This window comes from Stegostoma tigrinum, chromosome 11 (genome assembly GCF_030684315.1).
Source record: "Stegostoma tigrinum isolate sSteTig4 chromosome 11, sSteTig4.hap1, whole genome shotgun sequence".
In the NCBI taxonomy this organism is placed as follows: domain Eukaryota; kingdom Metazoa; phylum Chordata; class Chondrichthyes; order Orectolobiformes; family Stegostomatidae; genus Stegostoma; species Stegostoma tigrinum.
Genome location: NC_081364.1, coordinates 62,991,069 through 63,018,635, shown reverse-complemented (window position 1 = coordinate 63,018,635; position 27,567 = coordinate 62,991,069). Strand labels below are relative to the sequence as shown.

General features: G+C 41.8%; 1 protein-coding gene and 1 long non-coding RNA gene across 5 annotated transcripts in view; one reads left to right on the top strand and one right to left on the bottom strand.

The window, feature by feature from the left end:
• On the top strand, nucleotides 1-27,567 carry LOC125460171 (uncharacterized). Of its 2 annotated transcripts, none has more exons than XR_007249206.1 (3): nucleotides 1-376; nucleotides 524-692; nucleotides 27,165-27,567. It is a non-coding gene; the product is annotated as an uncharacterized LOC125460171 (long non-coding RNA). The 2 variants fall into 2 exon arrangements; XR_007249207.2 differs by lacking the exon at nucleotides 27,165-27,567 and adding an exon at nucleotides 13,280-14,567.
• The window catches only part of LOC125460169 (DDB1- and CUL4-associated factor 1-like), an 85,556-nt gene continuing 67,557 nt past the window's right edge, over nucleotides 9,569-27,567 (bottom strand). For all 3 annotated transcript variants that reach the window (XM_059649498.1, XM_059649499.1, XM_048547297.2), the window contains 6 exons: nucleotides 26,574-26,667; nucleotides 21,097-21,201; nucleotides 19,445-19,518; nucleotides 17,702-17,806; nucleotides 16,197-16,476; nucleotides 9,569-13,399 (listed from right to left, as the gene is read on the bottom strand). In XM_059649498.1, the coding sequence (XP_059505481.1) occupies nucleotides 13,341-13,399; nucleotides 16,197-16,476; nucleotides 17,702-17,806; nucleotides 19,445-19,518; nucleotides 21,097-21,201; nucleotides 26,574-26,667 (717 nt within the window). In that variant the 3' untranslated portion in view covers nucleotides 9,569-13,340. The remainder of the gene's footprint in view (nucleotides 13,400-16,196; nucleotides 16,477-17,701; nucleotides 17,807-19,444; nucleotides 19,519-21,096; nucleotides 21,202-26,573; nucleotides 26,668-27,567) is intronic.

The following is a 27,567-nucleotide window of genomic DNA, read 5'->3' as shown; positions in this document are numbered from 1 at the left end:
GACACTGCCACTCGAATTCCTTTCTAGATCCAATTTAGCGTTGCCTCCTCTTTCTCTCTCAGGCACAAAATGCAGAGATTGCAGGAAGAGACTCAATGTGCCACACTGCCCTGCGCATCGACTCTTTAGCGAGAATACTTCATTCTCCGTTAATGAATAAACCCATTCATTTCCCCCGCCAACCCGCTCCCCGCCTGTTTGCAGGAGGCACACAGCGACGAACGCGAGGATGAAAGCTTGCTTCAGAACATTCACCTCGCATTAACACGGACACGGCGTTTTTTTAAATTTCGCCTCGATCATAACTGTTTTCGCTGCAGGAATGTAAAATATAAGTTCCTCAATTGCAGCAATGAATGTGGTTAAATGACAAACGGTAAGCCTTTGGGGGTGTGGGGGGTGTGGGTGGTGTTCAGCTTGGCAGGGTCTGTGTGTTTTCTCTGAAGTAGAAGCGGCCTCCCCTTCCATTACCCGTCCCATCCCCCAACTCCCACTGATTTCATTATCTCTCACATCTCCACAGCTTGTGCCTCAAGCAAATGACTCCTCGCTCGCTAACGTGACAGACCGGCGAAGAAAGTTACAAGATCTGACCAGACATGAAAGCATTTGCTCCCTGACAGCAAAATAGCCAGGATGCCCGGCAATAAGCTGGACCAAAACACTATGGCAGCCAGCTCCCCTCATGGAAGGTAATCTAGGGTCATACATTGCTGGGGAGTCAAAGGGTCTCAACTGTGTTTAACCGCTTCCGCCAGACCATAAGTAGAAATCAGCGTTGTCCGGTTAGAATCTTGACCCACCTCCTTAAAATTGTTCATTTCATCTGCGAGGAGCCACTTGGTGGCCATTTTGTTTAAGAATTCAAAGATCCATTTTTGTGACAAGATGCAAAGTACAGCTAATGTTGGCATTCAAATCCCCAAGTCTAAAGAAAAACTGAAAGAACTGCAGGTGTTGGAAATCACGGAAAAGAAACAGTAGTTCCTGGGAAGGCTCAGCAGGTCTGGCAGCATCTGTGGAGAGAAATCGGAGTTAATATTTCTGGCCCCCGACCCAAAACGTCTGTTCTGAGGAAGGGTCACTGAAACTGAAGCTTTAACTCTGATCTCTCTCCACAGACGTTGCCACACCTGCTGACCTTTTCCAGAAATTTCTCTTCTTGTGTCCCCAAACATAAAGGTTCAGCGGTGTACAAAACCTAATATTTATTCCGTGAATACACTGTACGCTTGTTATTAACCGAAGAGAAAAGGAATAAATTAAAATTTGGCTGGCAGACTCGCAAGTTTTTGAACTCCTGCTGAAAGTGCATTATGAATCCTTACTTCTGACAGGCATGAATTTCATTTGAGGAAGGGCTCTTCCACCTCAGTATAAAGAGCCTGTGTTTCTGCAGAATTTTAGCACATCTGCAGAGCATTCCAAATCTGCTTTATAGTCAATTAGTTATTTTCAACCTGTGTTACTGTTACCCAGGAAAAGGACTCTGAGCATTTGTGCTCAAGGTCACATAAACCACACACAGAAATGAAGTAGATTAATTGGTTTTAGGTGCTGTCAGCAGGTGTAGAAATGTTTGCCAAGTCTGGGTGGAGGGAAAGTCTCTAATTTTCAATCTTTGTCTAAACAAGTGGTTGGAACCAATGACCAAAACTGACACTTTTGACACTGCAGCATTGCCTTGATGTTTCTGACGTGTGAGCATAGACTATGTGCTCAAGTCTGCAGTGAAGTTTTATCAAAGATAGACTGGCTGTCCCAAAAAGATTCCTCATTCTGAAACAACTTTCATCTTCAAATTTCATGGGTACAATTATGGTCATCAAGGCAGACTTCTATAAACTTCCTTTCTCTCTGGTCATTACTGTCTCAAAGGGATAGCTTTCCAGGGTTCTTGTTTAACTGAGTGCCAAATAACATCCCAGTTCAAAGTTTGGCCATTTTTTGGAAGACACCCAGCACTTTAGTGTGTCTGGGTTATTCACACAGCTTTCCAGAATTTTGGACCTGAATATTGCTGCAAAAAGATTCTTCTCATTTTGCACTCATCAGAAGAATTCACAAAAAATACCGAATTTAAGGGGAACCAATTGTTAAACAGTAGGAGAGGAGAATGCTGATTAGCCAATTCTCCATAGTAATGCCTCTGTTAATCAGTGACCACTTCCCAATGAAAGGAGCTCCTTCCCGAACCTTCACAGCAGCGAAGGTGCTGCGTTTGCAACCCGGTTATCAGGAACAGCAATGGTCACGGAATAATGTGGTCAGTGATTAAATAGGAGTTGGGGGGGGGGTGGGGGGGCGTCAGTTGTAGCTGGCTGTACGGGAGACATTGGTGGAGCCACTTTTGGAATACTGCATTTAGTTCTGGTCTCCCTGCTATAGCAAAGATGCTGTGAAACTCGAAAGGGTTCAGAAAAGATTTACAAGGATATATTTACAAGGCACCTTTTCATGCAGAGGGTGGTGTGTGTGTGGAATGAGCTGCCAGAGGAAGTGGAGGTGTCTGGTACAATTACATTTAAAAGGCGTCTGGGTGGGTACATGAATTGGGAGGGTTTAGAGGGATGCGGGCCAATTGCTGGCAAATGGGACTAGGTTAATTCAGGATATCTAGTTGGCATGAACGAGTTGGACTGAAGGGTCTATTTCCTTGCTGTAAAGCTCTATGAGGTGCTGTTCCTCCAGTATCGGGGTGGCATTGTTGTTACACTGGAGGAGGCCCTGGATGGATTGTCACCCAGGGACTGGGACAAGGGAGTTGAAGTGATTCGCGACTGGGAGGTGTTGCCGTTTGTCACGAACTGAGCATAGGTGTTGCATAAAGCAGTCTCTGAGCCTCCGCTTGGTCTCCCCGATGTAGAGGAGGCCACGTGGGGAACAGCGGATACAATAGACCACATTAGCGGATGTGCAGGTGAACATCTGTTTAATGTGGAAGGTTTTTTTGGGGCCTTTGATGGAGGTGTAGGGGCAGGTGTAGAACCTCCTGCGGTTGCAGGGAAAGGTGCCGGGGTTGGTAGGACGAAAGGGGCGTGTGGAGTGGATGAGGGAGTCGCGGAGCGAACGGTCCATCCGGAAGGCAGATAAGGATGGGGAGGGAAATATATCCTTTGTAGTAGGGCCAGATTGCAGGTGGCAGAAGTGGTGGAGAGTGATGGGTTGAATCTGGAGTTTAATGGGGTGATACGTGAGGACAGGGGGAGTTCTGTCTTTGTTTTTATTGCGGGTAGGGGGTTTGAGGGCTGAGGTGTGGGACACACAAGAGATGCGGTTGAGGGCGTTTTAGACTACTGAAGGGGGGGTAATTGCGGTCCTTGAAAAACAAGGACATCTGGGATGTTCGGGAGTGGTTCGCCTTCTCTTGGGAGCAGATGTGGCGAAGGAATTGGGAATAAGGGATTGCATTCTTGCAGGAAGCTGGGTGAGAGGAGATGTAGTCTAGGTAGCTGTGGGAGTCGGTAGGCTTGAAATTGATACCAATTTCAAGGTGGTTACCAGAGATGGAATGGTCAAGGAAGGACAGAGAGGTTTCAGAGATGGTCCAGGTGAACTTGAGGTTGGGGTGGAATATGTTAGTAAAATTGATGAACTGTTCGAGCTCCTCGTGGGAGCACAAGGCAGTGCCGGTGCAGTCATTGATGTAATGGAGGAAGAGGTGGGGTTTAAGGCCAGTGTATCTGCGGAAGAGGGATTGTTCCACGTATCCTACAAAGAAGCAGGCATAGCTTGGGCCCATGCAGATACCCATGGGCAGCTCCTTCGTCTGTGGGAAATGGGAGGTGTTGAAGGAGAAGTTAAGTGTGAGGACGAGTTCGGTTCAGCAGATAAGGGTGTTGGTGAAGGGGGACTGGTTAGGCCTATGGGAAAGGAAGAAGTGGAGGGCTTTTAGGGCATCTGCATGAGGAATGCAAGTGTACAGGTATTAGACGTTCATGGTGAAGATGAGGTGTTGGGGACCAGAGAATCAGACGTTTTGGAGGAGGTGGAGGGCGTGGTTGGTACCCAGGATGTACGTGGGGATTTACTGACCAGGAAGAGAAAATGGAGTCGAGATGAGTTCAGTGGGGCAGGAGCAGGCGGAGACAATGGGTCGACCAGTTTTGTGGATGTTGGGAAGGAGATAGAAATGGGTGGTGTGGGGTTGGGGAACGATGAGGTTGGAGGCTGTGGGTGGGAGGTCACTGAGGTGATGAGATTGTGGATAGTCTGGGAGATGATGTTTTGGTGGTTAGGGGTGGAGTCATGATCAAGGGGGCGGTAGGAAGAGGTGTCAGAGAGTTGGTGCCATTAAAGGTAAATCCCTAGTGGTTAGATACTCTTCATTACTCTTCTTTAAGAGCTGTTCTCTCTACAAATCATCTGCTGAAAGGTGAAAGGGAAAAAAATATTATCAGAAGTACTGAAAGGACAAATCCTCAACCAGTGAATGAAGGGCTGGGAATTGGTCTATCTACGATCTTGTCTTTAGCAAAGAATTGGAAGGAGTCCAAAGAAAACAATTCATTGATGTTTGTGATTTAGACTGGTGCCATAACTGTGCTTCTCTGACATCTGTTTCCTTCCCCACCCACAATTTTTGCATTTTGTCTTTTTGTATGTGTGGGAATTTTAAGAGAGGGCTTGTGATTATGTTATGAAGATCCAGATTTGCAATTCAACTTCAAAACATTTTGATACTATCATAATCCAGCTTTTTTTTAAACAATTATTTTCCTGCTAAAGGGGAAGGAAAAACCCAGCGGGCATATTTGTTTAACCTGAATTAGATGGTGAGGTAAAAATGGGCATTTGGGTGGTTTAATCAAATTTTCACATTATAGTAGGAATAGTAGGCTTCAATTTCCAGTGCATTTTCCCAGTCAGTCATGAAAATAGTTATTTAAAGTTATTCAAAAATTGTGTGTCTATTCTTGTACATAACACGCATACATATTCCCCCAATATTAAAGTGTAGAGCTGGATGAACACAGCAGGACAAGCAGCATCAGAGAAGCAGGAAAACCAATGTTTCGGGTTCGGTCTAGGCCCGAAACGCCAGCTTTCCTGCTCCTCTGATGCTGCTTGGCCTGCTGTGTTCATCCAGATCTACAATTTGTTGTCTCAGATTCTCCAGCATCTGCAGTTCCTACTATGTCTCTACATATTCCCACATAATAGTTACCTCAAGAACTGATCAACTTATTGCTTTCCTGAGGTGTAATGATTACTTTGTTTTCAACTTGAGGAGTCTAGGAACTCCCTACTCTCTTCTTTCTTTTAATTTCAAAAATATACTTTATTCACAGAAAAAACTTTGTATACATACACATTGTTACAAATACAGATTGGTTCTGTACAGTTGTGAATCAAATAAACAAAACAAAAACATAGCACTTCGACTTTATCCAATTCTCTTATGCATACAAGGTGTTTCTGGAAGCTGCAAGTGCTGTAGGACTTGCTCTTCAGGAGCAATTCAGACTGAAAATAATTGGATGAGGCCAAGTTTTAATGAGGTGAGGTCAGATCTGGCCCAGGAAAGCTGGAATCAAAGATGGGCAAGCAAAACTGTCACTGAATAGTTGCCTTTAAATAGATTACAGTGAGGGTTATAAACCAAGATGTATTCGGATGAGGGTGAGGATATGTAAAACAAAACCAGAGCTCTCCAGTATAGTTTGGCAGCACGGTGAAGCAGAATTAAAATGCACATCAGTGCTCAAAGTACAAATGGGTGAGTGAATTTCACCCAAAATTTCCAAATTGCCCTCGAAAATACAATCGGGGGCAACAGATGGTGGGTCGGGGGTGGAAACACCCCTGTAAGTAGAAATGACAGAATTGAAATGTTGCTTGCCTAATCACAGGATGGTTCTCTCTCACATTTGCCGCTGGTAGGTTCATTCTGATTTGAGGTGTAGCAGGCGGTGAGTGAGCGTTATCAAAGGGAGCTGGAGCTGCCAGGGTCTGTCTGCTGGATCTGGTGGGATCAGCTGGTTACAAGAGGAGGCTGACAAGGAAGCAACTGGAGTTGGGGTTGGGTTTGGGGTTGGGGGAGGAAAAGACTGCAAGAGGGAAGGGAATGAAGGTGCAAATCAAGGGAAGTTTCACATCCGTCAAATTAATAACCTGCTAACCTCAAGCCGGGAAGAATTGGAAGTCATGTGTAATGAACTCCTATGAAAGTAATGAAAGATTCAGCCAGTCATAGCGAAAGAGGTAGCTATTACATCTGAGAGGCTGTTGAAGAGCAGCTACTGAAAACAGGATGGCTGTATTAGTTAAACCCACATTTATGGTGGGGAAATCGTTGGCGTCTACAATCAAAGGTAGGGTAGCTAAATGCCTCAAAAATTTTCAATTAATCAGGGAGCGCCAGCATCGATTCACGACAGGTAGATCATGCTTGACAAGCCTCAGTAAATTTTTAGACAATGCCCCCCAGTTCAAGAATCTGTAACCTGTGTAAGTAGTTCATCTTTTTCCCTACCCTGTCTTTTCATGTTAATATCTTGAAGACTTAGATCAGATCACCCCTTAACCTTCTGAATTCTAGAGAAAACAGGCCCAATTTATAATAACCTTCAAGTCCAGGCATAATTCTTGTAAATCAATGTTGTACTCCCTCCAAGGTCATTTTTCATTCCTGAGGTGTTGTGCCCAGATCTTCACTCCAACTAGGTTCAGGGGATTGTCTGTGTTTACATGGATTGCCAGAAGGCATTCAACAAAATCCCACATAACAGATTGTTAACCAAGGTAGAAACCGTGAAACTGAGGGTAAATTACTGATGTGGCTGGGAACGTGGTTGAGTGGAAAGTAGGGATAATGGATACTCAAATCGGCAATACGTGACCAGTGGTATCCTGTATGGATGTAATAGAGCCTTAGTTATTCACATTATTTGTTAACAACATGGATGATGGCATTGAAAAATCATATATCCAAACATGTTGATGATGCAAAGGTAAAATGGCATTGTAGATAGTATGGATGATAGCATGATAGACAAAGGCAGCAGAAACATGGGAACGCCAGCACCTTCAAGTTCCTAGAGTAGATTTGCAGCTGAACAGCCAAACAATGCCCACATTTCACAAATGAATTTAAAAATAACTTTGTAAAGAGTTATTGATGAACCAAGTGAATGAGCAAAACTGCAGCAGATGGAGATTCATGTAAGAAGTGTGGGGTTCTCCTTTTCAGACTGAAAAAAGAAGTCAGTAATCTTTCTAGATGGCATAAAGTTTACTACACTAGATGTACAGAGAGACTTGGAGGTTCTGGCACATAGATATTTCAAAAGTCAGGAACAGATGCAGAAAACAATCAAGACAGCTAATGGAATGCTGGGGACTAGAGTACAGGGATGCAGAAGTTACACTGCAGTTTAACAAAACCTTGGTTTGACCCTACGTGGAGAACTGAGCAGATCTGGGCACAACACCTCAGGAATGAAAAAATGACCTTGGAGGGAGTACAACATTGATTTACAAGAATTATGCCTGGACTTGAAGGTTATTATAAATTGGGCCTGTTTTCTCTAGAATTCAGAAGGTTAAGGGGTGATCTGATCTAAGTCTTCAAGATATTAACATGAAAAGACAGGGTAGGGAAAAAGATGAACTATTTACACAGGTCAGAGATTCTTGAACTAGGGGGCATAGTCTAAAAATTATGGCCACTCAGGAGAGACATCACTAAGCTACTTCTACCCTGGAAGGGTGATAGAGGTTTGGAACACTCTTTCACAAATAGGAGTTGATAAATCAGTTGTACATTTTAAATCTGAAATAATCCTTTTTTTTGTTAAAATGTAACATAGGCCAAAGTCACATATATATGTTAGTCCACATATTAGCCATATATCATCATTGAAGAGAGGAACAGGCTCAAGGGACTGAATGATCTACTCCTGTTCCAGCAGTACCAGATGGAACATATGTGAGGATACAAAGGAATTAAGAGTGGAATTTGCACTGGTATGGGCACAATACTCTAAGCTGTCTTTTGCTTTAGGCATAGTTCTCTAAGACTGGAAAATGGCTAACATTCTACTCTTCAACACAACAGGCCAAGAGTTTAACCTTTATGTTAGTATGCTTTGAAAAATTTTATTCCTGGGAAAAGTTATTGGTCATTTGACAAGTGGGGGTTAAGGAAAGCCAACAAGGATGTCACAGAAATGATGTGTTTACTCATCAAAAACACAACTGCAGGAATTAACTAATGTCATTGCCAATGGACATGCATGTCCAAGCAGCATTTGATAAGCTGTCACATAACAGACTTTCCAGCAACTCTGAAGCCTATGAAATAAAAGGGACAGTGCCAGGATGGAGACAAATTTGGCTGAGGGGCAGGAAGCAAAGGATAGTGCTGGAAGGTTGCATTCTCAGAGCTGGTAAAGGTAGATAGTGGCGATCTGCAAGAATCAGTGCCATTAGGCTCCTCTTGATATATATATATATATTCATGACTTAGACTTGAATTTACAGGCAAAATTTTCAGAGCTTGCAGATGACAATCTGAAAACACGAGGACACAGGTTATTGGAACCCGTAGGCATGTAGGTGAAATTTAATGCAGTGGTGAACATTTTGATCAGGAGAACAAGGGAAGACAACATAAACAAAAGGATATGATCTAAAAAGGTGCAGGTAAAAAGACAAGTATATATACGTAAAGTGGCTAATAAGGCATATGGGAAATGCAAAAGAAAAGCTTTAAGGTCTTGGTTTGGCTTCTATTAGAGTATTGTCTAATTCTGAGCACTCACACTTTATGCTCTCTAATAAGCTTACATACAGTCCCAAGGAGAAAATAAACTTTGATATCAAAGATGATGGGAACTGCAGATGCTGGAGAATTCCAAGATAATAAAATGTGAGGCTGGATGAACACAGCAGGCCAAGCAGCATCTCAGGAGCACAAAAGCTGACCTTTCGGGCCTAGACCCTTCATCAGAGAGGGGGATGGGGAGAGGGAACTGGAATAAATAGGGAGAGAGGGGGAGGCGGACCGAATTATTTGATATCAAATAATTGTATTAGGGTTGAAGGTCCCCATCAGTATTTATGCATTGACTGTAAAGTTTTCTTCTGAGAAGGCTGAGCCATGAATCAATAAAGATTTCAAAATCATGAGGGATCCACAAGAGACAGCATGTTTCCATTGATAGGCAGATTGAGAGCCAGAGGACAAAGATTCAAGGCAACTGGCAAACAAACAAGCGGTGACAGCAGAATAACTATTTTTACACAGCTACAAGGTTAGGATCAGTAATGCACTGCCCAACAGTGTGGAGGTGATAGACACAATTGTGGCTTTCACAAGGGAGTTGGATAGCACTCAGGAAAAGTTTTTGGGTTGTGTGGAAATGGGACGAGTGGAATTAAACTTACAGAGGTGGCAGAGTCATGGCAGATTGAATGGTCTTTTATTGTAAAAAAACTCATTCAAATAGGCTGTAAGAGACTTTGGATTATCCTAGGATTGACAATTGTTGAGTGACTGTTAATATTGTTTCAAAAAAAGCCAAAAACAAAGTTGAGGCTAATAATACACACGTACACACAGATGGACTCTGATTTTGTAATCTTTATTTGTTTGATTTCCAGTAATAAAAATATGTCAGCTAAATTCTGTACAAGGCCTAATATTTTTTTTTTTACAGACTCCTTTTTGTGCTTCATATCACACACTCCTAAATTACAAGAAAATGCACAAAAGATTTGAGACACCCCTGGCAAGGTGAATGCAGTCCCAGTCCCTGCTTGTCGATTTTTTAAAAAACTCACTGACAAGCTGTCCCTATTTCTTTAACATATATATATAAAAAAATTACTTTGAAAATTCACTGGAGGTGTACTTCTGTTAACAGACCACATTATGGCTGGGCAGAATTACTTTGTATCACTTGACCAAATCCAGCAAGAACAAATGGAAAAATAACATAAAATCAATTCTTTTAAAAAAAAAGCACCATCCTTGACATTCCGTGCCTTGATACCAGTGCATGCAACCAGCGTTTCCTGTATGGTAGCACCACTTAGTGGCAGATACTTGTATTAGGACCATTTGGCTCAAGTCAGCAGATGTCATCGGGGGGAGCAGGCAGAGGATTAAACCATTAATCCCTTGTTATTAAAAGATTTTTCAGCATCCTCCTTGAAGATCTACTCAGTGACACTACTGTTCGCACCCAGACAAGCCCAAAATAACACCAGTACACCACATTTAGCATAATGCTTTGAATCTGTTCCAATACAGCTGTTGTGGAGACTGAGATCCAGAAATGCCATTTGGAAAAATACCTACAACAAGGATGGCTATGTACTGTGCTCAGTCCACTAAAGGGTTCCAGATTAGTGATAATTGAGAACACATTTATTATGGTGTTAAGATGCAACAAGGCTATATTTCTTTCCTGAAGAGGTTTGGTTCATGAGATGGAAGACAACAATGGAAACATGGAACGTATGGTCTTTAGAAATTTAGAGTCAACACCTGAGATTCGGATCAGGTCCAGCATCAGATAAGGAAAGGGGCCCCTTTCAACTGTCTCAAAGTAATTGTCAACCTGCAACTGGATGCTCAATGGCCTTGAATCCTGCAATCTGGTTGCTGATGCCCAGACATTTCAGTCTCAGTAGACTTAGGTCCCTTTATTCATTGGTTTGCTTTACCTGCTGATGGATAATTCCTAAATCAGGGCAGAGCATTCAGATTATGTCCAAATGAATGGGATTTAACTTAAACACATTTGTAGTTTGTAGCCCAAGACTTTGAGGTAAATAGAATGCTGTTGTACTGCATTTGTGTGATATTACCAATATAAGCCATTTGCTCAAGTGTCTCTCCACCAGCACCTCAAGGGAGACTTCTGACACTTCCACCCAAGAGGACTGACGTTCAGATCAAAGACCAGCATGTGCTCCATTCTCTCTGCACTGCCCAACAGTCTCTCAGCCCCAAAATACATGATTGTTTTGTTAAATATACAAAAGAGACAGATGTTGAGTGCTCCATCCTGGTCATATCTTACACAAATTTAATTTGCAACAGGATTGGATTGGCCTGGCCTCAAAAATTCTATCCTTTTCTAAACTGTTGTTTGAACACAATACTTATATTGACTTTATACCACACCTACTAAGAGTTCAGGAGCTCTCAGCCACTTAATGCTTAGGTGGCAACAGATTTTATTTCATTTCAACTTATTCCCAGCTCATCGGAGGCAGGAAATAATGCATTAAACAACCATATGGAAAATCTGAAAACTATGGTCATTACGCCCATATTTAAATGACTTGGCTGACTTATTTGCTGTTGTAGATCACTGGTAACGTTCTTATCTGGAACTGGAAAATGGATGGAGGCATGAAGTGTGCTTAGAAGAATGTGCCAGAGAAAGCAGTTGCAAACAAACCAGAAACAGCTACACTAATGAATTACTGTATAAGACTATCTCACATCAACAATTTTAATCTGTTACCCTCTAATTGCAATGGGGATTAATTCAATTTCCACCAACAAATCAACTATCAGTCACAAATTGCTCGATTAAGGAGGGGCTATGTGTCATCAAGAGACACTTTCATACTGGAGATTACTATTCTTTGAGGTAACCATTCCTGTATACCACTGCTGTAAGATTCAAGAGAGATATGGAACCTGATACAGGTTATAGTACAGACTTTTCATATCTGGTGGGATAAAAGCCTGCTGCTTTTCCAAGAATGGAGTTGGATTCAAACCTAGGTTCCTGCAAAGGAGACAATTCGCCACCATTTCATTTAGAGAGGCCAAAAAGATGTAGGAAAATTCAGCAGGAACCCTTATTGCCTTTTCTAATGTTGAGGTGTAGCATATCAGTTATAATTAACATATATTCCATATGACTTGCAAAGTTTTCTGCAAGCAGTTGATTGTATAAAAGGGGATAATTCCAGCATCTTTAGTTTTTCAGCTAAAGAACTTAATAACAAATGCACTGTTACTGCAGCACAGCGCATCCCTGTAGGTAATCTTTTCAGTTCCATGAGAAGAACTATTAGCATTTTTCCTTCATGGCGTTGGACACATTGAAAAAAGCTCAGAATGGACCATTCACACACCTTGATTGAAATATGTGTAATAGACGTTTGGATATGTACTTCAAAATGCAAACACATGCTGTGAGTGCATTAATTTTTAAAATCAGTTTTGGCACTGTCCAGCCAGAATTTCCACGCTTTGAAAAGAGCAAATGAGTTTCAACTGTTGAGTAAACTGTATTCAAACTCAGAATTCAAAAATGGTCATTCACAACCCTGCCCCATACAAGCATATTTTCAATCTCCAGCAAGGACACATTGCAAACTGTAAAAACTCCAAGTTAGCTTAACTTATGCTACCTTCAATTAATGTCAAGGTGTCTCAAACAACCAGACAATGTACTTTGCTTTCTTCCTCCCTCTCCTGGAGAGTGATGATAGAAGTGAGTAGTAACATTGTTAAAGGAGCAGAAACAAAGGACTGATGACACTCCTCGGAGTACATCTTGAATGTTGATGCAGGCTGAATCTGGGCGAGGGTGCGCCACCCGAAGCCATGAGAAATGCTGGGGCACAGTTGCTTTTGTGCACTTGTCACACAAAGTTTGATAAAGGCGATCATTTATTGGCACATCTGCTGCCTTAGGATCCTGATTAACTTATCAACACTTACCGTACGCAGAAAGCCATGGCATCTAAAGCACAAACTATTCTGCAACACTGACTGAGGTGCACCTTAATGTTAAAATACAAGCAGCAATGAGACGCATTTAGTAGGGCATGGGCTCAGTCCACAAACTTTACCCATGATATGAAATGGTGGAAAATCATGGCCCAAATCTTCATTGTGATCACCCTAAATATATGGTTCTCTTTATAAACCTTCCTTTTTTTTAAAGTATGTACACTCACACATATAAACAAATGTGTTTTAGAAAATCCATTTAAAAAAAAAACAAACTGTTCTCAGTTTTTCCAAGTGCAGTCTTTCCAAGCTGCGATACTGCATGAGGGTCAAAAGCAGACCTTACAAAAGCTTGCTGCCACCGAGGCAAAATTATTCCACAGCCCCACAGTCTAAAAGAGCTGACCAGTCCTTGTGATTGCACAGAATTGGATGGGAAAGTTACAAGTAGATTTTTTTTTTGCTTGTTCTTTGTCTCCTTGTGTGTGCGTCTATGACACAGGGCTGAACTCTCAGTCCCTGAAGTAAAACATTCATTACTCCTGATGTCCTTTCTGTCTCCCCCACTAGGTGGGCATTCTTCATGCCTGGATCGTGATGTGTGCCAGGTTCATCAGTCCAGCTGGTAGGATCATTCATTCAGGGACAGAATAATATCATCTTCCAAGTCAGAGTTATCCGTGGTATCCGCTGGACAAAGTGGGGAGGAGAATTAATTACCATTAGTTAATTACAAGGACCATTAAAAATAAAGGACTCCATTTGACAGATACTTATTTACATGGGGTCTTACCAGATTAGCAGTTACCTGAATGTTTGAATGGGGGCATTTCTTAATACTCAGCATTCCAGCCCTTCTGTCACTCTTGTTTCCTTGCACCTCAATCTCCTAAAGCCACCACTCTCTTAGGAATAGCAATCACACATGCCAGGTTCTAGTTGAGACTCTGCAACACTACTCTCAGACTCAACCATTCCAATATGTTCCTGTTCAGCCTCTCATCTTCCACCCTTCAAGTTTAGCTAATATTCTGCTGGCCTTTGAACAATTTTGCACTGACTTCCAGGAGGTTAGCTGGTCAGCAGCTTAGGAGGTAAAAGGGTAAGGGAACAAGGACTGTCCCTGTGCCAAGGTGAATTCGGCGGGGATACAAGTGAAGTCAGAAGAAAAGTAAAAATAAGAAAACTCAGATTTAAAGCATGGGGGAGTCTGAGAGGGATGTATTTCCTAGGGGGTTAATTGAAGTGAAGGTAGCAGGGTCAACTGAATTGATGATATTTGTTTTTGTAACAAAGTCTACAAGCTCCTCACAATTATTGTTGGACGTGGAGAAGGAAGAACAGAGGGTGCTTCCAAAGTATCGTTTGTAGTGAAGGTAAACTAGACAATGTCACGAAACACTGACTTCTCCTCCTCCAGACGATGCCTGTATGGCTGTGTTTTTTCCAGCCCTCTGTTTGTCCACCTTGGATTCCAGCATCTGCAGCTTTTTGTCTCTAGACATTTTCTTTGTCTCTCTGGATCATGTTTGATTGCAAGGCAGGTTATGAGATGGACAATATTGCTTAACAAAGTATTAAGTGGTCTAATTGGAATTGGTAGTGAATAATTAAATCAGCAGTTAGTTTAAAGGTTTTAAGTTTACATCCTTGAGACTTAAGGGAGTCAAAATGAAGGTACATCAGGAAATGATCAGGAAAGCAGAGGCAAGTCATGAAAATTAGTTGAGGTGCTATTTAGCAAAACAATAAATATTGCAGCAACATGACGAATTAAAGGCCAGAGGTGAGAGTATTGGGGATTTGAGTGTGCTGTGTTAAGTGACTTGAGGGACAGTACCTTCTAGGTCTGGACTCAAAATAGTGGGCTTGGGAAAGTGAACGAGAATGTGGATAGAAAGTGACACAAAGAAATGATCAGATTGCATTATCAGTGATAGTTACAATGTAAGTTACAAAGTGGAGAGACTGAGGGGGTAGCAAATTGAGAATTTCTACAAAGGTGGTAGTTTAGGAAGGAAAGAAGGCAGTGAACTAAATATGTAGAATTGAGATGGAGGCTATGTTTATCCTGGACGAGTCACTCGGTGCAGAGGTTGAGATGGGAAATCAGAGAAGATCACAAAGAGAAACCTGGACTGGGTGGGAAATACAGATCAAAAATTTGAAGTGGATGTGATGGATGGAAGAGGCAAGATTTTCAAAAGGTGGAGAAGATGCCAGATGACTGGGGCGAATTGACAAAGATGTGATTTAAAGGCCACACCACTGCGATGCCAATTTGACGAGGTCAAGATGATGTTGCAAGTAATTAAACTTAATTAAGGAAATAGGTGTCATCAACCTTCAGACATGTCTGTCAAAGCGAAACAGCCAACATAATCAGTCACAGGTCTTTCTTCACAAATCAAGAAGCAGAGGGGAACAATGATAGTCACAGTCTCGAGGTTCAGTGTTTATAATGATGGGTTATGAAAGGGTCGGTCTCTGCAGGTTAAGGGGAGTAGGGAGAAAATACAATGGGGCAATTGAGGTTGCTGGTCATCAAGAGGTTGCAATGAGTAACTTCGTGGACCTGTTAGAGGATATTGGGAGAGTGAGTGAGACAGAGGAAAGTTCAGGAATTATTTTAAAAAGGATGAAATCTAGGATGGTGGCAACAGAGCAGAAAGATGCTGATTACTCAGGAATTCAGGTGTGGCATTAGATCATCAGGGGATGCACCGGTTTCAGAAGCCAAGAATGGCCAGAGGAAGGACAGAAGGGGCCCTAGGCTGAAACAACACACTGCGTGAGTCCTGCAGCAATCAACTGGAGACGAGCAAGGTATGGAAATGCATTGTCAGGCTGACGGGATGTAGATGCAGGATACCTCAAATAAACAGGATTTTGCACAACAGCAATACCACAACTGCCATGAGCCAATGCTAGAATCAACTGTACAGGGCCTGGAAGACACCTCAAATATCTCTGCTTTCAGTATGACTTTGGCAGCATCTGCATTTTTCTTCACCAATGAAAAATATTCCCTTGTCACAACAGCCTTGTCTGCTGCTTCCTTGCATAAATCAATACGTCCTGTACTGCCCTGACACTCCTTATATGGCTTTGACCATCCTGGGAATGTAACCAAAACATTAATTTTTCAAATGCAGCCATTTTTCATTTACAGTTGCTCATCTACAGTGCTCATCAGTAATTCATTCAATTTACACATGGAACCAATTCTGTCCTCAACTCACTGAATTTCACCACATTGCAATGAAGTACTTTAACTATAGATTGTTCCTTGCCTTTTCCCAAAGCTGACTTATAACAGGATTATCACTGCTCCCTAAACATTCCCTGACTGATACCTGATCTGCCTCATTCCACAAAACTACAGCCCAGCAATGCCCTCTTCTTTGTTTGGTGGGAAATGCCCTGCACTAAAAGGCAGACCTAAACTTCTTTGGGATTATTGCACATACGAATGGAATTGACTTACAATCTCCAAGAATGTCTGTATCTTCATCTTCCCATTCATCTTCGTCTTCCTCCTCCTCCTCTTCCTCAGCTTCCTCTTCCCCATTACCCAGTAGAGCTTCCAGTTCCTCCTCATCAGACGCCGTGAAGTCGCGTTCTCCATCCTGGGCCGCATTTGCTTCACTCCCGTTATTTTCATCCTCCCCATCCAGCAATGGGTCAGTGTCCAAGTCATCCAGGTCATCTTCGGAATCATCATCGTCGTCATCATCATCGTCGTCATCATCCTCTTCTTCCTCCTCCTGTGACAGCAACATCATCATCAATATTAGTTCTGTATCATACTGTGATACTTCCTTCAAATTGACTGTTGTCAAAATATGACAAACACAAATTTGATACACAAATTCCAGGTTTCCAAGACATTGCATGATGACAACATTTCTTCTGAGCAGCCTTGGTCTAATTTCAAAGTTTAATCCCCTTTCTCAAGTTCACTGCACTTGGTTTCCCCAATGGCTACTGCCATATGAATCCCCCATGTGTCACTGCCACCACCCCCCCCTTACCATCTCAGCCAGGTGATTATTCAAAGTGAGCACACAAGAGCACCAATAGAGTCAATCCAATATTTGTATCAGGGCTCACTGTCTGTAGTTAGGAATAAGAACACCTGATCTTTTCCTCATTTAAAGGTTGGTGAGATCAACTGGTGACTCAATTGAGAACAGTTACATCAATACAAATCAATGACTAAACCATGGGCAACTTTACTGTGTGGTTCAATGAAATACTGCACATAGTTTGTTTACAATAGAAGGTTAAAGTCTGAGCAGGACACTTTGCCCACTCACCGAAGAGCCTGATCATCCCTGGCCTATGCTCATGTCTTAGATTCTGCAGTCTTGTCAAAATCTTGGAGAGAAAAGACTAAATTGAGAAAACTTTGGTCACTGCTACTGTTCTGTTTATTCTTTCCAACAAAATTAAGATGCCCAAAATAGTACATTGAAAATACATAATACCAACAATTAAACTCGAACATTGGCAGCTCCAGGGAATTGCCTGCCTCCTGGACTGGACATTTTTAGATTTCAGCTCAGTCTGGCAATTAAACCAGCCTTAAAATGAATAATATGAACCACAATTAACATTACAGTGCTGAAGTGACTCAACACTTCAGTGTGGCTTTTTTCCTCTAATTTGAGCTGGAAAACTGCTACTTTGGTTTTTGTCTGCCCACAGAAGCGTGTAGCTGTGAAAAGTGCCCACTGATGAAAACAAACATTCTCCACTGGATCTGTTGTATTCAGGAATCTCAAAAGATTTCAGACACGAAAACCCAGACTGCTGTTTGGCCATAAACAGTTGTCGTGCCTGATGTGTCCATTACTTCAAGGTTAAAAGACTGAAGTAGTAGGTTTTTGTTTCTTAATCTCACCCGTAGACTGGCTGGTGATCACATTGTTTAAGGAAAACTGAAAGGATGTGGCTAAAACTAAGTATGTGGGAATCCACAGTACAAACCTGATCCTCCTCTTCATCCTCTTCCTCTGCAAGCCGCTGACGCCCCACTTCGTACAATCTGCAGACAGTGTCCATTGACAGGGCATCCATGCTGCTGCCTTGGTTCTGCAATATGTTGTGCAGCATTAATACAGAGCAGCATCCATAAAACAAAACCACACCAGTGTGCAGGAATACAAGCTTTTAAATAAAACTTTAAACTACAACTTGAAGTCACGCCATACATTTATTGTGGTAAAATAAACAAGGCATTTCAGAGGAAAGTTATAAGACCAGAAACTAACAAGCCACACAAGAGATGTTAGGTCTGTTGAACAAAAGCTTGGATAAGGAAGCAGGTTTTAAAGGTGTGCTCTAAAGGAGCAAAGTAAAGTAGAGGCTGACAGTCTAAACAGCTGAAAGGACAGATGCTAATAGTGAAGAAGAAGAATAAAGGAGGCCAAGGCTGAGAGAGTTTACAAAGCAATGGAGGCACAAGATCATGGATTGATTTGTTAAGGAGGATGAGAATTGGTTTTGCTTCTCTGTTGTTCCCATGAACCTGCATGACATTCACCACAATTTGCCCAAATTAGTCCTCATCAGGTATTACTTTGTGCCATGCCAGCCTGAGGTCAATGCGAAAATGGAGGATATCACATTTGATCCTGATCTGTCCTTACTATATGTCAAATCACTTCCATTTGCAGTGATACTACTGAACAGTGGGTGGAAGTGAGAATTTTCTCCAACCCAAACAGGCTGACTTGCAAAGATCAAAACCTTTGAATCAGTATATAGCTGATGGTGATTTGACATTATGACCAATTTTGACGATGACAAATTTTGACACGCAAAGCAGAGACATGACACGCCAGCTGGCAGTTACATTACTGTTCTTTCATTTTCAAACCTTTGCTTTGAATTTAGCCTATACTGATGCGGTATATGCCTGTTCATTGGGAAAACTGGAAAGAGCTGAGAGTACATGGGCAGTTTTTTCATGTAAAGATTCTCTGGTATTGATTTCAGTCAATTCAGAAGAGTTATTAGGAGAATGTGAATTCCACTCTGATAAGGGATGGCATGTTGGATTAAGGATAAATAGATGTGGAGGGAGTTTTACCTTGCTCTTAACCTGCTCCATATCCTGCTTGGTAGCTCCTATGGCTGATGATGATTGAAGATAAAAAGGAGAAGAATCTCATGCAGTGAAGCTCCTCACTTCAAATGGTGTAAAAATAAAGAAACTAAGCAAATGTTCTAGTCAGCCTAGACATCACTGTGCACTGAAGGGACAGACATTACAGTGTTAAATGGACAAGAGCAGGCAGTTAAATCAGGTTAGGTAATCAATTGGATTTGCAGACAGATACCTACAACAGAAATTCTAACTTTTTTCAAACAGACCACTCAAAGATTGAAGATGTTTCCTGGGGATTTACTGTAGCCTTAAGTTTTGAGGTTTGATCCTCAGCCTGTAATGGATGAGGGGCATGTCAAGTCTGAGCCAGAAGCAGGCAGCTGAGAGGATTAGCCAGGGAACTTGTTGCTGACCTATTTACTACCTCCTGGTGGAATATACATGTTGCTATACATGACTGTACTATTCTCCACAATCTTACGTGGGATGGCCCTTCTTTGACCAAATAATGAGGTGCCATTGGTGCCCTCCTTTCAGCAGAAACAAATTTCTTCCTGTGCCCACACAGACAGCTAAGAGTTGTCAAGTTATTCATACTGTAGACCAGAGCCTGGGCCTACCTCAATTACAGCCAGGTAGCAGTCCTTAGTATCTGTGCAAAGATCGAAAATATTCCTCTTCACATCAAGGGTTGCTTTAAAAATAATAGAAAATTTTCAATTACTATATTGCTGAAAATTACATGACGACATTACCTCATTGTTCAGTACAGAACGCTAAACAAGTCAGCAAATCAATTACATCAATGCCTGTCTTTCTCAAAACTGAAGTAAAGACACAGTGCTGGAAAACTCGGCATAGTTTGGCAGCGCTGGTGAGGACAGCGTGAGTGAATGTTAAGTCTCTAATGATTTTTCTTCAGACTGAAGTTATTATTGGGCTCAAAACTAACTGATCCTTTCACAGACACTATTAGACCTGCTCAGTTTTTGAGCATCTGCAATATTTTACTTTTATTCTATTGAGAAAGTGACCTAGAACCATTGGTTAAATGCTGGCTTTAAAAGAGAGAGATGGTCACAGCTTTAGATGCAGCAAACTCAGCTCTGCTCAGCAAGTTGCTGGAAGAAGACAATGTCATCAGTTTATAAAACAAATTGCTGGAGAAACTCAGCAGATGTCCATGGAGAGAGAAACATTTCAAGTCTGATAGTTCGGAAGAAGAACCTGTTATCTGTTTAAGAGGCAAATACTTCAGGTATCTGTATATAAGCAAAATAAATACATCATTACAGTTTATCAAGGTTAAAGGAAAGCTTAACATGGAGGATGGTGGGGGAAGGCAATGATGGCAAAGGAAAACAGTGAGTGCCTCACTTTAGGATATGAAGTTTTAATTCATTCTGGGCTGATTAGAGGAGGCTTTCACACAAAGTGTCAAGTATAAAATTAATTCAACTCACATTGCAGTGAACGCAGGCACAGAGCAAAGCTGGATGTAAACTAACTCCACTTAGATAACCTCATAAGAACGTGGGACTGAATGTGGCAGTGGGGAGCATTCCACTGGCAGAAGCATGTTACTGGAGCAGAGAATAAGCATACTGAATTTCACTTTTTAATTAGCTGTACCATATCCAAATAGAAGTTGCTTACTGCCAACATTGGGTGGTGCTCGAAATTGGAAAGTATGCTATTCACCACTCACACGGATCCAAGTAGCAGTGATTACTTTCCAACTAGCAGAACAAAACTGACTGGCAGTCCAAATGAAATGAAGCACTACTTAATAACTTGCAAGAAGTTTGTGAACACCAAAGGAAGTGCTTCCAGTAAGTGAAAACCACCAGCAGTTGGCTAACAGAATAAGTGGCCGCTCAGACATGGAGTCAAGTGTTTGATACTTCACTGCAAGTAACTTTGCAGAGTGTGGGAAAGATCCCACACTCCGGTGAGATGTCCATATGGACTCCTGGAACAATATATGTCTTTGATTGTGGCTGCTCTTATTAGTACTACAGCAGCATTTCTGGAGGCACACACTAATGTAACAGTGAAAGTTATTCAACTTCAAAGAAATAGTAGTGAATGGGCTCAAACCACAAAAGGCAAAGAACTTGTACCCTAGGGGCCATACAAATAAGCTAGAAACAAATAACCAACCACAAATGATTTTTACCTTTTACAATGTTAATCCAGAACGTAACTAACAACAAGAAATTAAACACATTTCAAAATGCGGCAATCTAAAGTTAGTGCTCGGTTCTCTCACCTATTGGTTTGTAGTCAGTAGCATCAAAGGTCCTGAAAGAGGATCCAAAAGGGCTCTTCATCCGCACTTCTATCAAATCATCTTCGTCATCTGCCTGCAGCATAGCTAGAACACACAAAAAAAATCAGAGAAAGAACTCATTCATCTCGCCTCATACTTCAGTGCTGTGCACATTGCACTGCAAGTAATGATTTATGCAAACAGATCGCAGCAGCCAGACTGTGCACAAGTTTCCCGAAACAACCTGTGTACTAGGAAATGACATCACAGAAACATTTGTCCTAGTGTTTATCTTCTTTATGAATCATAAAATTGACTGCTAAAGGTAACTGAATGAGGATTGTCTGCAGGGAGATGTGCCATATTTATGAGCTCAGCGCATCAGATAATCCTTGAGCAGCATGCACCGGGTACAATCCCAATTCTGGAGTTGGAAATTCACTTTTCAAATATTGCAATGGGATCTTTACACACAAATGTAAGAAATTGGTGTCCACTGAACACTCTCCTCCAAACAAGCCTGTAAATACACAGGAGCATAGGCAATTGGAGGCCAATCAACACAAGGTCGACAAAACTCTCCTTTGACTCAATTATGGGGACCATAGAAGTTTCTTACCCAGTAAGTAATAACTGACCAACTTTAACTGTCAATATCCTCTCCGCTTAGGTACTTTTCAAGTTTATGGGCCATAATGTCTCCACTCACCGGGTTACAAAAAACTTGTTTCAGAGGGTAGTGACACTCTTTGTAACAAAATGCTTCCTAATATTTAACTAATCTAATCAAAGCACTGCCATATGCATCTCCCCCTCTAAACCTATAACTCTTAACATCTTAAATAAAACTTATACCAATGCACTCGCTCAAAGTCTAATATTTTAAAAATCCCTTTCTCTAAAACAAAGTTCTAACACTTGCAAACTTATCCTGGGCATGGACACTTTGTTTAGGTGCTAGACACTCCATCACCCCTGTGCTGCCTCTTCAAAACAGCTACTTAATTAGTCCCATTCATTTACTACTTCTCTTAGCCCTATACTTACTTTTTCCCACATATTTATTCCATTCCGTTGTACTATTTAACATGCTTCCACCAATCTTTTAGGCAATGCACAAAGATCAGAAGAAATAGGAGCGAGAGCAGGCAATTTGGCCACCAAGCCTGCTTCAACTTTCAATAAGAACATGGTGAATCTGTTAAAGACCTAAATTCCACTTTCCAGTCTTTGCCTTATTAGTATTGACTGCCTTGTAGATCAAAAATCTGGCCAGCCTTGAACAATATATTCAATGGTACAGCTTCTGCTACTCTCTGTGGAACAGAATTCCAAAGAAACGCCTCCATATTTCCGTGATAAATGGGAGACCTCATTCTTAAACTTCTTTGGTTCTGGATTCTCCAGAATGAGTGGGGAAGAGGCAAGAAGATCCTGCCAGTATCTACCCTGTTAAAATCCTCACATTCTTCTATGTCTCAGTGACACTGCCTCTTGTACTTTTAAACTCCAACGTACTCAACCGATCCTAGACAACTCCCTAATTGAAGAATTAGCTAGTGCACTTTCTCTAAACTACTTCCAATGCAACTCTCTTGCCTCCGTAAGTAAAGCAATTAACCCTGAACAGCACAGTGTTCCACGTGTGGTCTAATCAAAATGCTGCACAGGTGCACCAAGATGTCCTTTCTTTTACACACCATCCCTGTTGAAATAAAGGCAAACGTTCCAGCTGCTTTCCTAATTAACGACTGCATGCAACCTTTTTGAGATTCATGCTCAAGGGCACATCTCGAACAAAATTACGCATTGCTATTCCTCTTGCAAAGTGGACAAACCCACAGTATACTCCATCTGCCAAATTTTTCCTCATTCCTTTATTCACTCTATATTTCCTCAGACTCTCTGTACCCTTTTCACAACTTGCTTTTCTACATGTCTTTATATTGGCAACAAATGTGACTATCTACCCCCTTCATTCACATCATTAATATAGATCATAAATTTTACAGGCCTCAGAAGAGACCCCTTTGGCACTCTACACATGACTGCCAACTTGAAAATGATCTATTTATCCCAAATGTTTCCGGTTAGTTAGTGAATTCCTCCATCCATGGTCATTAATCACATCATTAGTCTTTTCTTGTGCAATAAACTCTTGTTGAAAGAATTCTAGAAATTCAAACACATTACAACTACTTCCCCTTTAACTGCACTTTAATCTGCAAAGAACTTGAATAACTTTGTACAATGTGATTGCCCTTTCACAAAATGAACTATAAGCCCTGTTGCGACTTCCTTCATCATGATTTTAGCATTTTCCCAATGACGGATATAAGGTTAGCTGGTCTATGGTTTCTTCCTTTCTGTCTCCCTCCTTTCTGGAATTGAGGTATTGTACCTGCAGTTTTCCAAGTCCACTGGAACCTCTTCAGAATCGAGAGAGCACTGGAAGATTAGAACCAATGCACCTACTATCACAATACTCAGCCCTTTTGAGACTCTAGGATGTACAGGGGCTTATCAGCCTTTAGTCCCATTAGCTTTCTTATTATCTTCTCTGTGGTGATAGCTGTTTAAAGCTCCTCCTACCCTTTTGTCCCCCAATTTTCTACAATTCTTGAGATGCTTTCTGCGTAGAGAGGTTCAAAATACAGACCAAAACCCCAGGCATTTCCTTATTTTCCATTAATTCTCTAATCTCGTATACAGATCAATGCTCATTTTAGCCAATTATCCTTTTTATAGATTGGTAGAAGGTTTTACTGTTTGATTCCGTATTTCTTGCTCGTTTTCTCTCGTACTCTAATTTCACCCTTTTTTTTCCCCCAAAGGGAAACTTAGCTGCTGTATAAAATTATCTCTCAACTCTCCTCAAATTCATAAAAACATATTAAGTTGGTGTCATCAGGTTATTGATTCTCCTGCCAATGCAATTTGTTTTAGAGATAATGGGAACTGCAGATGCTGGAAATTCCAAGATAATAAAATGTGAGGCTGGATGAACACAGCAGGCCAAGCAGCATCTCAGGAGCACAAAAGCTGACGTTTCGGGCCTAGACCCTTCATCAGAGAGGGGGATGGGGGGAGGGAACTGGAATAAATAGGGAGAGAGGGGGAGGCGGACCGAAGATGGAGAGTAAAGAAGATAGGTGGAGAGGGTGTAGGTGGGGAGGTAGGGAGGGGATAGGTCAGTCCAGGGAAGATGGACAGGTCAAAGAGGTGGGATGAGGTTAGTAGGTAGCTGGGGGTGCGGCTTGGGGTGGGAGGAAGGGATGGGTGAGAGGAAGAACCGGTTAGGGAGGCAGAGACAGGTTGGACTGGTTTTGGGATGCAGTGGGTGGGGGCGAAGAGCTGGGCTGGTTGTGTGGTGCAGTGGGGGGAGGGGATGAACTGGGCTGGTTTAGGGATGCAGTAGGGGAAGGGGAGATTTTGAAAATGGTGAAGTCCACATTGATACCATATGGCTGCAGGGTTCCCAGGCGGAATATGAGTTGCTGTTCCTGCAACCTTCGGGTGGCATCATTGTGGCAGTGCAGGAGGCCCATGATGGACATGTCATCAAGAGAATGGGAGGGGGAGTGGAAATGGTTTGCGACTGGGAGGTGCAGTTGTTTGTTGCGAACTGAGCGGAGGTGTTCTGCAAAGCGGTCCCCAAGCCTCCGCTTGGTTTCCCCAATGTAGAGGAATTCTGCAAAGCGGTCCCCAAGCCTCCGCTTGGTTTCCCCAATGTAGAGGAAATTTGTTTTTCCTGATTTACTTTGATTATCAAAACAGTTCACTCGAGGATCTCTTTTCAATTCCCCATAGCCTTAATGGCTTAGTTCCTTATAAAATATAACTTCTGCAATTTATTCTGCTACCTTCAAATATTGGCTTATCGTAACTAATATCTTTTAGCTATTCTGACTGATGCACCTGGACCAGGGTCATAAATTTTAACTAGGAATGGTGAATCAGATCTAAGCACAAGACTCCAAATGTGTACCAAAGTAGTACATGCAATGTTTTATATTGGAGCTGGTGTTGGTGCATTGCTAATATCACTCTATAAGCAATCCAGAATCTCAGCCTCATGTTCCGAAGACATTGCTTTGAATCCCACCATGCCAGGTGGGGCATGTGAACTCAAGGAAAAAAATTGTGATTAAAATGCTGGTCTAATGGCGACCAAGTAACCACTGCTAATCGTCACTGAAACCCATATCGTTCACTAATGTCCTTTACGAAGTTAATCTGTCCTAGGAGTACAGAATGTGCAAGGGGGACCTTTAAAGGAATTAAAGAGCAAGGAGGAGGCACAATTAGAAAATAGCAGGTAAAACAAAGGGAAATCCTATGTTATTTTACAAGTACGTTAAGGATAAAAATGTAACAAGGGAAGGAGCAGGGCCCGATATTAATTTGTGTATGTAGCCACACTACATAGGTAGGTTTTTAAAAGAATAAGTAAATACGTCACTGTTCACTAGTCAGGGGGTCAACGTGGGTTTAGAAATTGGGGAGGAGGCTGTGATTCAATTAAAGAAGTTAATACAGACAGGAGGTTGTCAGTGGTCTGGTAGGCTGAAAAGTAGATAAATCTCCAGGGCCGAATGGAAAATGTATCCTGGGCTGTTGAGTGAGGCAAGGGAGGCTTTTGTTAACTGAGACAGAGATTATAACAGTAAGTTGTGTTGGAACGGCATAAAACATTTAGTTAGGTCATAGCTAGAGTATTGTGTGCAGTTCTGGAATCCACATCATGAGTGGGATGTGATAGCAATGAAGAGGGTGCAGAGGAGATTTACCAGAATATTGTCTGGGCTGGAGAGTTTTAGACGTGAAGAGAGATCTGATAGACTGGGGTTGTTTTCCTTGGAGTAGAGGAGATCAAGGGGAGTATATGAAAGACGTATGAAAATATGAGGACCAAAGATAGGGCAGACATAGATATTTCCCTTTGGGCGGGCATCAATGACTGGGGCATAAACTGACAGTAAGGAGGAGAGGAGGTATAAAGGGGAGAGGATGCGAGGTTATCCAGTATTTGCGAAACCCATAGAGCAGCTCCAATCTTCTCACAAATGAAGTCCAGTTTCACATCAGGAATCTGCTTGGATGAGCAACAAGGAGGGAGTGCAGAAGATGAGAGAAGAAGAAAGTCAGGCTAGGGGAGTAACTTACTTGAGCACCAAAAGTCTTTTGAAATTTGTACATTAACTGCTCAGGACACTTTTCCTCTACAAAACATATGTTTGTTGGAAAGTCCCACATAGTGCTCATGCCGTTCTCCAACCATCCCCAATATGAAGCAGACAGACATTCCAGTTTTGGTCGAGATGGCCTTACGAAGTGAAGCACTGCAGAGACAGGTGTGTTTGAAAATTCCGTACTACTTTTCAACTCCACAAAAATAGAATCATTTATCCCTCTTCCAAAATAAAGTTGGCATGTTTTGTAAGTAAACACCACTATCACCCTTCCAAAGCTCCTACCTCCATATATAACCGTGCCTGTGTTGTTGAAGACTATTCGACACTGGTCTAATGCTGGGACTGTGTGCAGAAGGTGAAATGTCCGCAGATCCCACTGAAATGAAGCTTCTGTTAAAGGACTCACTCCAACACTGATGGATCATGAATACAGTACTTAAAAACTTCAGTACCTTAGGATTAATTATATTAGAGGCATATGCCACTCCAGTGTACATAATACACAACCTCCATCTAAAACCGGAGGAAATATTTGGAGCATTTCCTCTCAAAGTAACTTTACAGTGCACTTCTGCACAGAAGGATTTATGTAGCTGACTCAACAAATACGCTCAGTGAAACCCACACACTCAAGTCTCCTGGTTTTATAGATTCTTTGCATTCTGTACAGCCATGCTATTTAGTGTTCTCTTGTAAATGACATGCACAGCTACGTGAATAGATAAACGTATTTAATTGTTTACTTTCTCAGAACAAATTGCTTTGTTCTTGACGATTAATTTTCTGCTTGGAATTGAATTTGTTTTGTTATTGAAGGAAAGTTATTTATTTAAAATGTAAATGAATATCACTACCGGCAAATTTCTCTCACAGATGCGAACACATTCGAACAATGATCGTTATTCCTTCAATGTCATGGGTACAAACTCCTGGCACTCCCTGACAGCAATGTGACATACCTACACCATATGCACCGCAGTTCAAGCAGGAGCTCACACAAATATTCTCAAGGGCAATGTGGGATGTGTCATAAATGTTAGTCTAGCCAGGAAAGCTCATGGATGAATAAAAGGAATTGCTACAGGCCTTAAATACAAAGAAAATTCTGGGAATGATCAGCTGACCGACTACTAAAAGAAGAATGTAAGAATAAGGTTTCATGTCTATGACCTATGTCCCCAAGAAATGGTTATGACCAAAATGACTTTACCTACTGCTATCCACTGATATGTTGAGCATGCAATTGTCAGATCAGATTTCCAGTGGCTGTACTACA